Below are 15,276 nucleotides of genomic sequence, written 5' to 3'. Positions count from 1 at the left end.
TGGAACCATTTCTCTGACCAATGGATTCATATTGTGGTTGTGATTATGATTAACAGAGGTTATACCAATAGAATTTTCTTTTTTAGGCTTTGTTACATTAACCCGCCAAGGACAATCAATTTGGTGTGATTCTCTATTTCGCTGAGTTTCAAGATCAACAACTTTTTTTGATACATGATGTCAAGAGTGTAGACATTCATATGTTCTTCTTTTAATATACTGTTTTTCTCTTCAACTGATAAATCTTTCATCTTATCATGACTTAAATGATACTCTACTCTTGTTTTTTTATAAGCAAAACCTTCTTGTAATGCATATCAATCTAAATAAGCTTCAAATTCTTCCCACGATTGGAATTTCATACTCAAGTTCAATATAATGTGAGAGTTTTCAGCCTCACTTTCAGAATCATCAAGATAAACTTCTTTATCGTTATTTATTTCAGTGTTAGTTCATTATGATAGGATAATTAAAAAAGTCGAGATATTACAAAGAATAATAAAAAAGGAAATAAACCAACAGAAAAAAAAAGAGAAAAGGAAAAGAAAGGGTAATCATCTTAATCATTTTAACGATCAGTACACGTGATATGATATCATGATTACACATCGGTGATGATCACCTATGGTTATACTTAGTTATTTCCATATTATAATTTCTTTAAAATTTACATAAAGCTAATTGTGTATTATATTAATATATACATAAAGTAGTTGTTTTATAGTATGATTTATATTAGCTGTTAGTGTATTAATATATTCAATCGCCGTATCATGATAATCATGATAGGCGCGCACACAAGTTCATCTATTTGATGAGTCATCATTTTTTTACTCACGAGTCGCGAGTCGCGATTTTTTTACAAATATATATATACTCTCAACATATATATATACCATCAGTTTTCTAAAAAAAAATACTCTCATACTCTAAAAAATAAAACCTATCCTTTTTACAAGTATATCATTCTTATAAGTATCAAATTTTTATAAACAACAGACTAAAAACAATACTCTCATACTCTCGAAAATTAAAAACACTCTCAATTAATAGAAAATAAAAACTTGGTCGAAAATAAAAGACAAACGATCCCTTTTCAACCAGTGAAATTGTGAATATGAAGGAAGACGAGAATCCGGAAATAAAAATTTAAACGATAACAAAAAGTGATACAACTTTGGTTAATGGCACAAATGATCCCCCTTCAACTGACAAACTGTGGATCGCAAAGTAACAATAGAAGAAGATACGGAAGATAAAAATTTAGACGATACGAATTCAAAAAATGATGCAAATAATCCTACCGCTTCGACCAGTGAGACCGTTGACGTAGCAATTCCTCAGCAGAAGAAGAAATCAGCTAATTTAGATTTTCATGATAGTGGACCAATTGAAGAAGATGAGAATAGACTCTATGATCCATCGAAATCACTAACACATCGCGTGGAAATAGCTGTTTAGAAATATAAAAAGAACCGTAAATTCAATTCCACTCGGAATCAGTTTTCAATTCTTATCTACGTTTCGGAGGAATTAGCACTGGTCCTAAGTCTTTCTTAGATCAAGATGGACTCGATAACGCAGACGCGGACGCAGAAGAAATTGCTGCACGCCGCGTAACAGATTATATCGACGATGAAGCAGATGACATGGAAGTAAACTTCACGTACATTGTTCGCATCTACTTGTCTAGCTTTTTAAATCTGGTTATGTTCAAATGGACCAATTTCGCGAAGGAACCTCAGGTTGTGATATCATTTTTAAATTATTTACATAACCATAAGGTATGTCCGGAGTATGAAGAAGATATGCAAATGGCTTTGCAAATCGCTCACAAAGCAAAAGAAGAATTACCAAATTGCAAAGCGTTCGCACAGAATGCGCCAGGAAAACTCAACAAGGCGTGTTCTTTATTATTCGGAGGAGAATTATATGGTATGCTTGATGATCCTTGGAATGGAGAAGAAATGGTAGCGTCAATTATTGGAATATCAAGGGGAAGGAAAACAACCCATTAGAGAGTTATTTGGCGCTAATGCAGTCGAAGAGTTGACCCGAGTTAAAGAAGATTCTAGAACCGCTTTGACAATGTGAAATTATTGGAGTTGAACCTTTTCAAAAGGATATATCGGAGGCTTCCGCAGATGAAACCCTTCAAATTCTAATGAATTTCTCAAGAAAATAAAGTTACGTGAATTCGATGTGTCTACTGCGGAACCTTTTTATATCTGTGTAAATTCAGATTTAGGAATTTATGCTATACCCGGAATGCGTATCACTGCCGATTTTCATAAGTTATCTAATGGATTTTGGTATTGGCCTATTGGGATAAAGTAACAAATGTATATCCTTCATATTATCAACCTTGTGAAGATGATTCCGATGATGATGATTAAATTAAATTTTAGATTTTGCATTATAGTAAAAATTCCATTTTTTGTTTTTTTTTATATTGTTTTATGTAAATTTTTTTTAGACTCATCGGACGATTCTACAATATTCATTTCTAAGGAGTTTTGAAAAGACCGTTCTGAAGAAGCCTAACAAACAAAGACGTCGCGTACGCCTAAGAAAGGGACGAAATGACGCCCGTGATCAAAATTTTTGACGATATTTTCAGCAAAGCTAATAGTAAATATTTATTACTTTATTATTTTTATACCTGAATCTTTATTATAAATATTAAAAAAATCTTTTTTTTATTATAGAGTGATAGGATAAAACGAAGATGAAGGTGCACATATTTTCTTAGAGTTCTTGAAAAAGTGTGCGTATCAAGTATTAAAAAACGCGAAATTTTTTTTTGATGTTTATACTTGTATTTGTTATCTGACCTTATTCCTTTTTTATTTATCAGTTACAGTATTGAAACACTAGACAACAGACAAAAGCTCTCTGAATGGAGCATTACTGGTTTTCTAGATGAGTGTTTATGGCTCAAGAGACTTTAAAAGAGGTGTGTATTTTTTTATTTGCAAAGTGGGTAACTTTCTAAGTTAAAATTAGAACGGATAACTCATTTGAGTCGGGGAGTTCACAAATTTTACTTAGAAGGGTACTGGATTTGTTTGTTTGGGTTGGGTAAGAGTGAGCAAAGTGGGTAATTCCTTGAAATTACCTGCTTTTTCTTTTTTACTTTATTTCTTTTTTATTTTATTTTTATTTTTATTTTTTATTCCCTTTTTTTCTTTTTTTTTTTTTTTTATTTCTCTTGTTCACTTGATAACCAACTCAAGCAGATAATATCCTACTTTGTTATTAGTAAAGTCTGCTAATTCTAAAGGAGGAATTGGCTATGTCTTCTTTACTATTAAATAAAAATTTAGCACACTATTAACAATTTTTTCTTTCTTATAATAGGTAAATGCAGAGATTTACAATTACTGGTAAAATGAAGAAATTTTTTAGAGTTCTTGAAAAAGAGTGTGTATTAAATATTAAAATGTGAAATTTTTTTTTTTGATATTTTTATCTGTTACCTAATCTCATTCCTTTTTTTATTTATTAGTTACAGCATTATTTTTATATTGAAATATTAAATAACAGACAAAAACTTTTTGAATGAAACATTGCTGATTTTCTTAATAATTGTAAATGGTTCAGGAGACTTTAAAAGAGGTGTGTATTTTTTTATTTGCAAAGTGGGTAACTTTCTAAGTTAAAATTAGAACAGATAACTCATTTGAGTCGGGGAGTTCACAAATTTTACTTAGAAGGGTACTGGATTTGTTTGTTTGGGTTGGGTAAGAGTGAGCAAAGTGGGTAATTCCTTGAAATTACCTGCTTTTTCTTTTTTACTTTATTTCTTTTTTATTTTATTTTTATTTTTATTTTTTTATTCCCTTTTTTTCTTTTTTTTTTTTTATTTCTCTTGTTCACTTAATAACCAACTCAAGCAGATAATATCCTACTTTGTTATTAGTAAAGTCTGCTAATTCTAAAGGAGGAATTGGCTATGTCTTCTTTACTATTAAATAAAAATTTAGCACACTATTAACAATTTTTTCTATCTTATAATAGGTAAATGCAGAGATTTACAATTACTGGTAAAATGAAGAAATTTTTTAGAGTTCTTGAAAAAGAGTGCGTATTAAATATTAAAAATGTGAAATTTTTTTTTTTGATATTTTTATCTGTTATCTAATCTCATTCTTTTTTTTTATTTATTAGTTACAGCATTATTTTTATATTGAAATATTAAATAACAGACAAAAACTTTCTGAATGAAACATTGCTGATTTTCTTAATAATTGTAAATGGTTCAGGAAACTTTAAAAGAGATGTGTATTTTTTTATTTGCAAAGTGGGTAACTTTCTAAATTAAAATTAGAACAGATAATTCATTTGAGTCGGAGAGTTCACAAATTTTACTTAGAAGGGTACTGGATTTGTTTGTTTAGGTTGGGTAAGAGTGAGCAAAGTGGGTAATTCCTTGAAATTACCTGCTTTTTCTTTTTTATTTTATTTTTATTTTTATTTTTTTATTCCCTTTTTTTCTTTTTTTTTCTTTTTTTTTATTTCTTTTGTTCATTTGATAACCAATTCAAGCAGATAATATCCTACTTTGTTATTAGTAAAGTTTGCTAATTTTAAAGGAGAAATTGGCTGTCTTCTTTACCATTAAATAAAAATTTAGCACATTGTTAATAATTTTTTCTTTTTTATAATAAGTAAATGCAGAATTCCAGACATCACATATATAACTATAATTGATCTGCATGAATTTAAGCATTTTTGCTCCTATTAAAATAGATCTAATTTGCTAAAAATCAAATTATCACATTTTAAATCTATACTATTTGCTAAAACTCAAAATACGAGTTATAGTAAAATACTAAATAATATAAGTTTAAATTTGCTTAATAAAATATAATTTCAGTTTATTCAAATTATTTGTAGATTGGTAAATTTAATTGTTAATTTACTAAAATTAACAATTTTTTTTTTTATTATCAATAAAAAAAATCAATAATTAATATAAATTAAACTGCTAATTTTTGTAATTTATAATTAAAAATATGTAAATTATAAATAAAATAATAATTAATAAAAATAATAAATTAAATATAAATATTATTAAAAAATAAAATGTTGCGAAACTCATTGGACAGTTTTTGGCCTGCATTATGCTTAATTTTGGCCGGAATTATACTTGATTTTGGCCAAAATATAACCCAGATCCTGAAACTAATATTTTTAAAAATATTATCAAAAAAAAAGGATAAAAAAAAGTACCAATTTGTTCAAATATAAAATATGACTTTGTAAAATCAATACAATTTGCTAAAACTTATAATTATGACTATTAATTAATTTTCAATTAATTTGCTTTATCTAAATTATAAGTTTAACCTAATTTTGATTGAATTTGCTAAAACTCAAATGTGAATTACATATGTGATATCCAGAATCCTAATGAAATATATAAATAACAAAAAGAACTTTTATTAGATTTTAACGTAATCTTAAAATAGGAAATATTATCTTGAACTTTTTCCTTAAAAAATAATAAACAAGTCATATAAATATAATCATAATAATAAAGTTCTTATATATTAAATAGTACCAGTCACAACAAGTTTTTTTAGTATTAATGTATTATATATATATTTGACATTATTGTTTCTTAAGAAAACAAAGATTTCAAATGGCATTTTTTTTATTAATTAATATAATGCTGCATTTTACTATGTAAATTTTATCGATCATATGCAAATTAGCAATTAATTGCTTTTATTAAATCAATTTAAATCCAATTAAAATAAAATTTAAAACTTAAATAATATATAATATAATCTACTAAAAAACATAAATTTTAGGATTTTTTTTTTTGTTGCTATGATGATATATCGCCAGTTCTCAAATGTCACATGTTTAGCAAATTTATCATGTGATTTTATTAGTTAAAAATATAGCAATAAATTGTACGAATTAATTAGTTCTTAGCATTATGGTATTAATATATTTTTCTATACATTTTATACATTTTTCTATTAATGTCTTATTACACACTCTAAGTAATTACCCCAACAGATTGTTCCACCAAATGTTATAGTTATACTTCTTATTCCTAAATATTAGAGTTCCAATCCGTCATCCGACGGATGATCAATCTCTTCTCATTTATTTTTGAAAGAGACATTTATGTTTCTTAATTTATAATTTATGAAATCGGTGCATTCGTAGTGTAAAGGATCAGTACTATGCATTATTTAATTAATTGAACATAAAATAAATGGGGTGAAATCTTAGTCGGATTGAAATTTTCATCCGTCGGATGATATTTTAATCCGTTCCTAATTTCTCCTCACTTTCATTTTTGAAAAAAAAGTTTATTTATTAAATTATATACTGTATTATGCTCTTAGGATATCCTTAAAAAAAAATGCTCTTTTATATTAATTAAATGAGCGTACAACTGTCAAAATGTGATTATCCGTCGGATGACGGATTGGAACTCTACTAAATATAATAATACTAAGGTCAATATAAAGAAACAAAGATGTAAGTAAAAATTGACACCTGATTATTATCTTGCAATTCTTTTGATAATGGCCAACTTTCCCACATTTTCTGCAATGTCGTTGATTTCGTATTTTAGGTTTGGGAATTTCAGTGGATGACTTAAATCTTTTGGTACCTAAGGGTCGTCCTTTGCTATATCTCTTTTTTGGATTTCGCAAAATCAGTACTAAAGGATCAATATTTTCTTTATTGCTCGTTTCATCTTCTTGATGATTAATGTCATCCAATTCATCCAAATCTGATTCTCCATCTTCTGTGAATTCTTGTAACAAATTAATGAAGCATTAATAACAAACGGACAACCAATTTTTTTTGTAGCAGTATCCTTAGTTGAATTGGATTTGTAGGTACGTCCATGAGAACAGATATATGAATGGCGCTGGATGACTTTTCCATCACGAAGTATATGATCTTTGATAACACGAAATTCTTGTTGGTTGACTCATACACTTATAAAACCTTCACACTCCTCCCACGACCTAAATCTTTTTTCTGAACATAGTAATACATGGTCATTTTCATTAGATAAAATCATTACGTCATTACTATCATCTACAAAAATAAGAATAGAAAAGGATAAAAAGATTAGAAACCTAAACTAACTATCCTTATTTTAACCCTAAACTACTTCAAATCAACACCATTTTAAAGCTAAAGTTTCTAAACCTAACCAACTATCCTTACCCTAACCCTAAGTTATTCCAAAACCAACACCATTTTAAAGCCAAAATACCTAATCTAATCAACTATCCTTACTCTAACTCTAAGCTACTCCCTAACCATAAGCTACTATGAAGCCAAACATACCATGTGTAAAGTTCAAATTTTTAGCGGTTTTAACTACTTCTTCTATAGAGTAAGGATGAGTCCGCAAATGATTTTTAAATTTTGCAATATTGCAGATTTTGAAGTTAAATTGCGGTTAGTAGCCCACAATTCTGCAATTCAGTTTTAGTGTTTTCTTAACACCAGAACTAATAGTTTTTTTATACAAAAATGCCAGAACTATTGCTTCTGACATATTTTTTAATTTTTTTAATAAAAACGCCAGAACTATAGGTTTCAGTGTTTTCTTTCAATTTATTTATATAAAAATGCTAGAACTATGGGTTCTGACGTTTTCTTTTAATTTATTTTATATAAAAACGCTGGAACTATGGATTCTGGCATTTTCTTTTAAATTTTTTTATGTAAAAACACTGGAACTATGGGTTTCAGCGTTTTCTTTTAATTTTTTTTATGTAAAAATGCCAGAACTATGGGTTCTAGCGTTTTCTTTTAATTTTTTTATGTAAAAATGCTGGAACTATGGGTTCCAGCATTTTCTTTTAATTTTTTTTTATGTAAAATAATTTTTTTATTATTAATAATAAATAGAAATATGTTTTTTTTAGTAGTAATTATATTTTATTAAAAAAAATAGTTTTTTTTGCAGACATTCTGCAAATCCGCAAATATCGCAAAGTACCACAAATATTCCGCAATTGAATTGCGGTACTTGTGATATTTGCAGATTTGCGGAATATTTGCGGATAATTGCGAATTTGCAGATTTTTAGATTTAAAAATCCGCAATGTTCTGCAATACTATAAATCGCAATTATTCTGCAATTACATATTTGCGGTACTATCCTTAAATGTGGTTAATTAAATAAGTATATACAGTAAATATATTATATATATAAGATTAATCAAATTTAGGCCAAAAATACGCAAACTAATTTTTTACATATAAAAATTTTGATAAAAAATACGCAATTTTGATGACCTAACTATAGATGAAAAATTCTAAAATTATACGCAAATCAAAACTTTACTCTGTCTAATTTCACTATGATGGCAACGCATCTGTGTATCCTATCCCTGTATATATATTTCTGGGTGTTTCTCCTCTCCTAGGTAAGATATGTTATATATATAATTTCTTATATAATATTGTATGTAACTTAAGATCTTTAGTTACTCTCTCCTCCTAAAATATTAGGTAATATCTGACAGCATCCTAATATTTTGAAATATTTTAAAAAGTTACAAAATATTATACTTACGCAAACTTGTGGTGGGTCTAAAAACTTACGAAATATTATGTAAAATTATGAAATATTGCGAACTGCAAAATTATGAAATATTTACAAATTGTAAAATTATGAAGCTTTGCATATCATAATATTTTGAAATATTTTAAAAAGTTACAAAATATTATGCTTACGTAAACTTGTGACAAGTCTGAAATATTATAATGTGTAAACTTGCGCAACTTTTTGTACTATATAATTTTCTGATGAGGGTCATGAATCTGAAATAGAAGAACTTAGGCAAAAATGTTAAGTTAGAGTTTTGAACAGATTGATCAAATTCAGGTAATCTGACAGATTGACCTGAATTTTTTAGGTCAGGTTTAGCAATTGCAATTTAGCATCAGTTCAGATTGTAACATCAATATAACCTGAATAACTTGTTGACTTGAAACTATGATTTTATATAATAAGTGAGTTATGATATTATAATTCACTTTTTATATTGAAGCCGATTATGCCTAAATAATATAATTATATTATTTAGGCATAATCGGCTTAGATTAGGTTATTTAGTAATAAAATAACCTAACTATAACTAAATAATCTAAATATAACTAAATAATCTAAATATAATTAAATAATCTAAATATAACTAAATAATCGATATATTACCAAATCATTCATGAAATAACCTAACTACAACTAAATAATCTAAAGTTAAATAACCTAAATATGATTAAATAATCTAACTAAATAACCTATTTATGACGATTTTGTATACCTAGCTATTTTTCTTACTATATCTCCTGTCTTTGTAATCAAAATTCCTTCACTAGTTCCTACACATCATTTGCGATCATGTGATTAAATAACCTAAATATTACCATTACTAAATAATCGAAGTGTATCCATTTTTTATTTGGTTCTGTACGCCAGTAATTGCTTTCTAGTATAATTTATGAAATTGGGGCTCTACGGTTGATTGGTTATTAAATTCTACGGTGGAGGCCTAACCTGTCTGCAATTGTTTGGATACCTGGTTTTATGTCGGTACTCACCTCCTGCGCCTGATTGGATGCTGAATTCTATATTGGAGTACTTACCCTTTGTGCCTATTTGGTTGCCTTTCTAGATGCTGAAATAGTGTAAAAAAAAGTGATGGGTGGCGCAGTAGATCTGCGATTAATTTTGGCCGGCACTATACCATAATTTTGGCCGATCTTTTGGGCATGTGATTCGAGGATCCAGCTTAGTACCATGATGGTGACCTGATAGTATCCTGGAAATGTTATGGAACCGGCAGGGAACTGGCAGGGGATTACCATGGAAATGTTATGGAACTGGTAGTTTGCCAGCTTGGATGCCGAATTATTATGTCCAAAGGCCGATTTTATGGAATAGTACTGACCGAAATTATAGAGCGAATCTTGACTGCGCCTTACTTTCCCATAGTCACGTGATACTGTTCCGGCGAGAGAACACCCTCTGTCATAATATAGCAAATTCGGCTAATTCTATTAGTTCGCCAGTTTGGAGCTATAATATGCATTATTATGGCCGGCCCATTTGATTGTTAAAAAGTGCGCATATTGTGATCCAACTATTACCTATTAGTTGCCGGTAATATGTATGCCGATTTCATATCCAAGATTGGATGTGCGATTTGTATTACTATGGCCGGCCTATTTGATTGCCAGAAGTGCACCATTTCACAATCCAACTATTGCCTATTTGTTGCCGGCATATTGGCAGGACATTGTAAGCACTTCCGAGGTCCGATCATGGTTTAAACTGGGTCAAGGCAGTATGTATGCTATTTTTTTGAGATGGATTTCGTTCTAAGAATTCCGTCCTAGTTGTCTAAGTTATTGGGTCAACTAGGACGAGAACTAGACGGGGAGGGGTTTGATATGAGAGAAAAGCTTCTTTTTTTGATCTAACTTGTTCTTATATACTATGTCCTAGTTGTCATAGTTGTTCTAGTAAAAAGTAAAGTTCTAGGAAAAACAAATTTTTTCTATCTTATGCATATGCTATGTATGTATGTTATGTATATATGCTATATATACCTATATGTAAAAAAAAAATAAAAAAGTCTGGGATCTTGCGTTTTTTTTAGGACAACTATGACAACTAGGACGGGTATTCAAATTCCCTTGCTTAGTTCGATTCGACAATGCCATTTAAAGCCTATAATTTTCCGTCCTGGTTTCCGTCCTAACTCGTCCCAGTAAACTTGGACGGATTTTTCTAGTGACACGATCCCTTTGGGATTCACTAGTGACAAGTCGTATTATTTTTTGTTTACCTCTAAATTACCTACCAGTATCTCCACTGAAGCCATCTTAGCCAGCTTTTTCTGATGGTACTGTCCCCTTTACGGTGTTTTCTAGCATGTGGATCGCAAAATCCATATTCGGAATAAGTTCGTTTACCACATTCAATGCAAGGCATATATGAGGGAGAATTCCGATGTATTTGGCACCCTTTTGGGTGGAAGCACCCCCGATTACAAACTTCTCCGGTCCTGAGAATATATGGACATCGATAAAATGCCATTATGATAACTTTGAATAGTTCGATTATGTATCGATTTATATATTTCAGAATTAATTTTCATTTTGAACTTTTTTCTCCTGGAGTATATACTTTCTCTCGAACTGTATATTTGTTATATAATACCATGATCCAATCCTCACTTTCAGAGTTCTTTGACGCCCCCACCCTTTTTTACCCAGAGGCTGAAAAAGATAAAATAGTAATTCGCTATTCCGGCGAAAAATACTTGACCGACATCCCAACACTGGATGATATAGTTGCAGGGAACGATGAGGGATTAACCTCAAACCTCAATGATGCTCTATCCAGTTGCGAAAAAATTCCATTCATGGCTATTGATAGTGAAGGGTCAACAGAAAAGATAAAAGGAATGTACCGCTATGTATTGCGTCTTTATGGTCGCCTTATTAATGGTCAAAAGGCACTGGTAACTCTTATAGGAATTCAGGTTTTCTTTGACATTCTCGTACCAGACAGAGAGACTCCAGATGAATGTGAAGAAAAAGTGAGCGAAATCCTCTCTGGCATTGTGAAATCATTTAAGACGGAACATATTAAAGCATTCCCTTTCCGCGATACTATGTAGAAAAAAAGCCATATTTACGAATTTATACGAATAGCACTGGGGAGAGAAAGAAAGCCATTATAGCTGTCTAAGATAATAATTTCGAAACCGCTTCAGATGATTTATACTCATTCCACTGAAAGGTGGCTCGAGAAAATGGAATCCAACTCTCTGGGTGGTCTACATTAAACAAATATATATGCAAGAAAGGCAAGCGGACCAGCCTGCTCTATTCACATGAATTCTATGTATCTATAGAAGATTACTGTCCGCTAGAGGATTTCACAACAATAAGTGACTGATTCCCTATTTCAGCTCTCTTACGGGATCGTACTCTTGTCCTTACATGGGATATAGAAACGCAATCACAAGAGTTGGGTGAATTTGCCGAAGTCCTTAATCTGAAACAAAATGTCTTTATGATTTGCATGACACTGCATTGGAAAGATGATCCAAAACCGTTAAAGCAAATATGTCTTGTTGACGTTGAGACAGAACCAGATCCACGCTGGACCACAATCGTATGTGGAAACCAAGAAAATCTGCTAAAGGCATTCGCTCTCTGCTGGCGAGCATTTGCCCCTGACATCCAAGTTGGGTTTAACGATTCAGACTACGATTGGCGGTTCATTATGGAAAGAGCCTTTCATCTCAACATTCTCGAATGGATGTGGGAGCGGATGACAGGAAGCTTTAAATCGTCTGAAGAAATAATAAAGTGGAATTATCGTGGAAAGATAGGAGCGAAATCCGAAAATACTTTTAAGAAGAAAGGAAAGAAAAAGAATAATGAGAACACAGATAGTGAAAATACTCTCCACATTCTTGAAAATGGAGAGGAGGATACGGAAGTCAAAGAATTTCTGGGCGGTCCGATTAAGATTAAAATTTCTGCGGAAGATAATTTCTTTTCCAGCTTCCTTAAACTGCCAGGATGTGTACCAATTGACGTTAGAGTTTGTCTCAAAAAGCGTTATCCCCGTTTTGAAGTCGAAAAGGAAGGCTCACTTTTAAATTCTTCTTACAAAAATGCGGTCTTGACGCTAAAGCTGACATGCCATACGATAAAATGTGGAAAACATATTCAGAGGCGAAAAGGGACCCGTCCCCATCAACTGCAAGAAAAATGCGGGAAGTAGCATATTACTGTATTATAGATGCACTGCATTGCCAAGAGCTTTTGGTAAAGCTAAGTCAAATAAATGAATACAGAGAAGTCGCTTCTATAGCTTATGTATCTTTATTCGACACACACTATCGCGCAAATGGAATGAAGGTACGAAACCTTCTAGGCGCTTATGCTTTTAAACGTGATATGCTATTTAACGCAAGGATTCCTGAAAAGGTGGAAAAGGGTAAGTATCCCGGTGCACATGTTTTTCCACCTAAAAAAGGTATCGAGACGAAAAGGCCAGTAACGGGTTTTGATTTTGTATCTTTATATCCAAGCCTTATTATGGCCTATAACCTCTCTCCAGAAAAATTTATATTTAATCCAGAGGAGGCTGTCATTATAAAAAAGAATGGGAACAGTTTACACGAGATTAGCTTTCCATTCAATAAGCGCACTATTCAAGCTTGGTGCGTAAGACATGATAATCGATCTGAGAAGAAAGGTTTATACCCGGCCGTATTAGAGGAATTATCTGCGATGAGACAAGAACTTAAAGCGCAACTTGCCTCATTAGGAAAGAAGAAGGATCAACTTGGAAAGATAATAAGTTCGGTGAAAGAAAAGGGTAAAAGAATTCCTGAGAAGTTAGATTTAGAATATAAATCTCTTTGCTTCGAATATGACTGCTTGAATTCAAAGCAGAAAGCTGTCAAGCTATTTATGAATACCTTTTATGGAGAGGCTGGAAACCCATTATCTTCAATCTTTCTCCGTGCATTGGCCGGAGGAACCACTTCCGCTGGTAAATACAATATCAAAATTGTTGCAGAATACGTGGAAAAGAAAGGCTTTGGAATCAAATATGGGGATACTGATTCTTTGTATCTTACCTGTCCAGATAAGTATTTTGAAAAATGCGATGAAGCCTTCTCTAGAAAAGAACTATCCAAAGAAGCGTATTGGACCGAAATGGTCAAAATTACTATTGATGTAATAAAAAAGTTGCGCGATCAGATTAATGCCTATCTTAGGATAAAAAGTGGGACCTCTTATCTAAAGATGGCTTACGAAGAGGTATTATTTCCTGTCTGCTTTACTGGCAAAAAGAAGTACTTTGGAGTCGGGCATGAAGTTGTAGTAAACTTTAAGCTGAAAAACCTTTTCATGAAAGGGATAGAAACTGTAAAGCAAGGTAAATCCCAGCTTCTCAAATTCATCGGAGAGAAAATTATGAGAGAGGGTATGGATATTAATAATACACGCTCAATTCACGATATTGTTGAAGATACTCTTAGAAGCCCAGAACAAGGAATGGGATTTCAATGATTTTATCGTAATGGGTACATGGAAGCCTAAGAAAAATAATCTCTGCAACAATCGCTTTATGAAACGTATGAGAGAGAGAAATGAGAGGATTCCTGATCCCGGCGAACGCTTTAGCTATGTTGTTGTGAAGGGTTCCCGCCTTCGTAGTGAGGAAGGCCGGTTAATACCATATAGAGTTGGGGATTATATGGAGTATGCGGGTATAGCAAAAGAGAAAAAGATGGAAATAGATATCAATTATTATTTAGGCACTACGGTTGGAATGTGCGCACGCTTTATCAATGAGGATGATAGATACCAACCACCACCTTCACATAAAATTATGCAACTTAAATATTCAGATGAAAAGGAAAAGCAGACCGACAAATATTCCCAGGATGAGGCAACAAAATGGCTTAAAAAATATATAAAAGGCTTACAATGAACTTTCTAGGTATTTCGATGATTCGTCCGAAGCTGATATAGACGATATCATCGAATTATATGGTTAAGTATTCTAGCGGAGGTGTGGCAATTTCAGCTAAGAATACTTAGCCGTTAAGGCACTTCGTACAATATTATTTATGACCGCATATTTTTTTCTCGTGCAATAATACTGGCTAACATCAATTCCTATAATCGATCTTCCGACCCTGAACATGAGAGATCCATCCCTCCGATCATACAGCCCAACCTCAGATATGCCCGGAGATAATTATTAGTATTTTGCATATCAAAGTTTACGATCAGCCGAAAAATTCACATATTTTAAAGATAAGCTTTATTGGTATAATGGCCGAAGCTTACGTGTACCCAGTTTACGTAGCAGCTTGAACAGTAAAATCCATTTCCCGATCACAGAAGATGATAGATGGTTATTTCGCAAAATAATAGCGGATCAGGAAGGGATGAGAGATATCGTAATGGATAACTATCAATATTTACTATAACACGGTCATAATGGTAAGAGAGGTAACCGGATCCATATTGGATGGTTGTTTGCATGTACACTGGCCCAAGCTAAAAAGATATTAATAAATCCGCCTGAAGATTTATCAAAAAAGGTATTAGCCCACATCCAAAGAAGATTCAGAGAAGTCCCACTCGCGCCAGTACTTATACGGTAGTCGATTAGGTATTGAGATAATAAATATCTGGCCTATTTATATATTTTTCGTGTGTGAAGTATCG

The 15,276-nt window shown here is 31.5% G+C and overlaps 3 protein-coding genes across 4 annotated transcripts; all 3 read left to right on the top strand.

The window, feature by feature from the left end:
• Positions 1–725: 725 nt before the first annotated feature.
• OCT59_022051 (uncharacterized protein) lies at positions 726–1,461 on the top strand (the record flags this gene model as incomplete). Its single annotated transcript, XM_066146922.1, has 2 exons — positions 726–741; positions 1,232–1,461. The coding sequence occupies 2 exons, from the start codon at positions 726–728 to the stop codon at positions 1,459–1,461; spliced, it is 246 nt and encodes an 81-aa protein (XP_066006016.1).
• On the top strand, positions 1,286–2,018 carry OCT59_022050 (uncharacterized protein; the record flags this gene model as incomplete). Of its 2 annotated transcripts, XM_066146921.1 has the most annotated exons (2): positions 1,286–1,329; positions 1,538–2,018. In XM_066146921.1, the coding sequence occupies 2 exons, from the start codon at positions 1,286–1,288 to the stop codon at positions 2,016–2,018; spliced, it is 525 nt and encodes a 174-aa protein (XP_066006015.1). The 2 variants fall into 2 exon arrangements, with proteins under 2 accessions (XP_066006015.1, XP_025189332.2); XM_025312466.2 differs by lacking the exon at positions 1,286–1,329 and having other exon boundaries at positions 1,710–2,018.
• Positions 2,019–11,225: 9,207 nt separating this feature from the next.
• Positions 11,226–11,687, top strand: OCT59_022049 (uncharacterized protein; the record flags this gene model as incomplete). Its single annotated transcript, XM_025323822.2, has 1 exon — positions 11,226–11,687. One exon carries the CDS (start codon positions 11,226–11,228, stop codon positions 11,685–11,687), a length of 462 nt encoding a protein of 153 aa, XP_025189334.2.
• Between the last annotated feature and the right edge of the window lie 3,589 nt (positions 11,688–15,276).

Source organism: Rhizophagus irregularis, chromosome 30 (assembly GCF_026210795.1).
Source record: "Rhizophagus irregularis chromosome 30, complete sequence".
In the NCBI taxonomy this organism is placed as follows: Eukaryota; Fungi; Glomeromycota; class Glomeromycetes; order Glomerales; family Glomeraceae; genus Rhizophagus; species Rhizophagus irregularis.
Note: the sequence above shows the minus strand (reverse complement) of the source record. Positions and strands in the feature narration are given on the sequence as shown.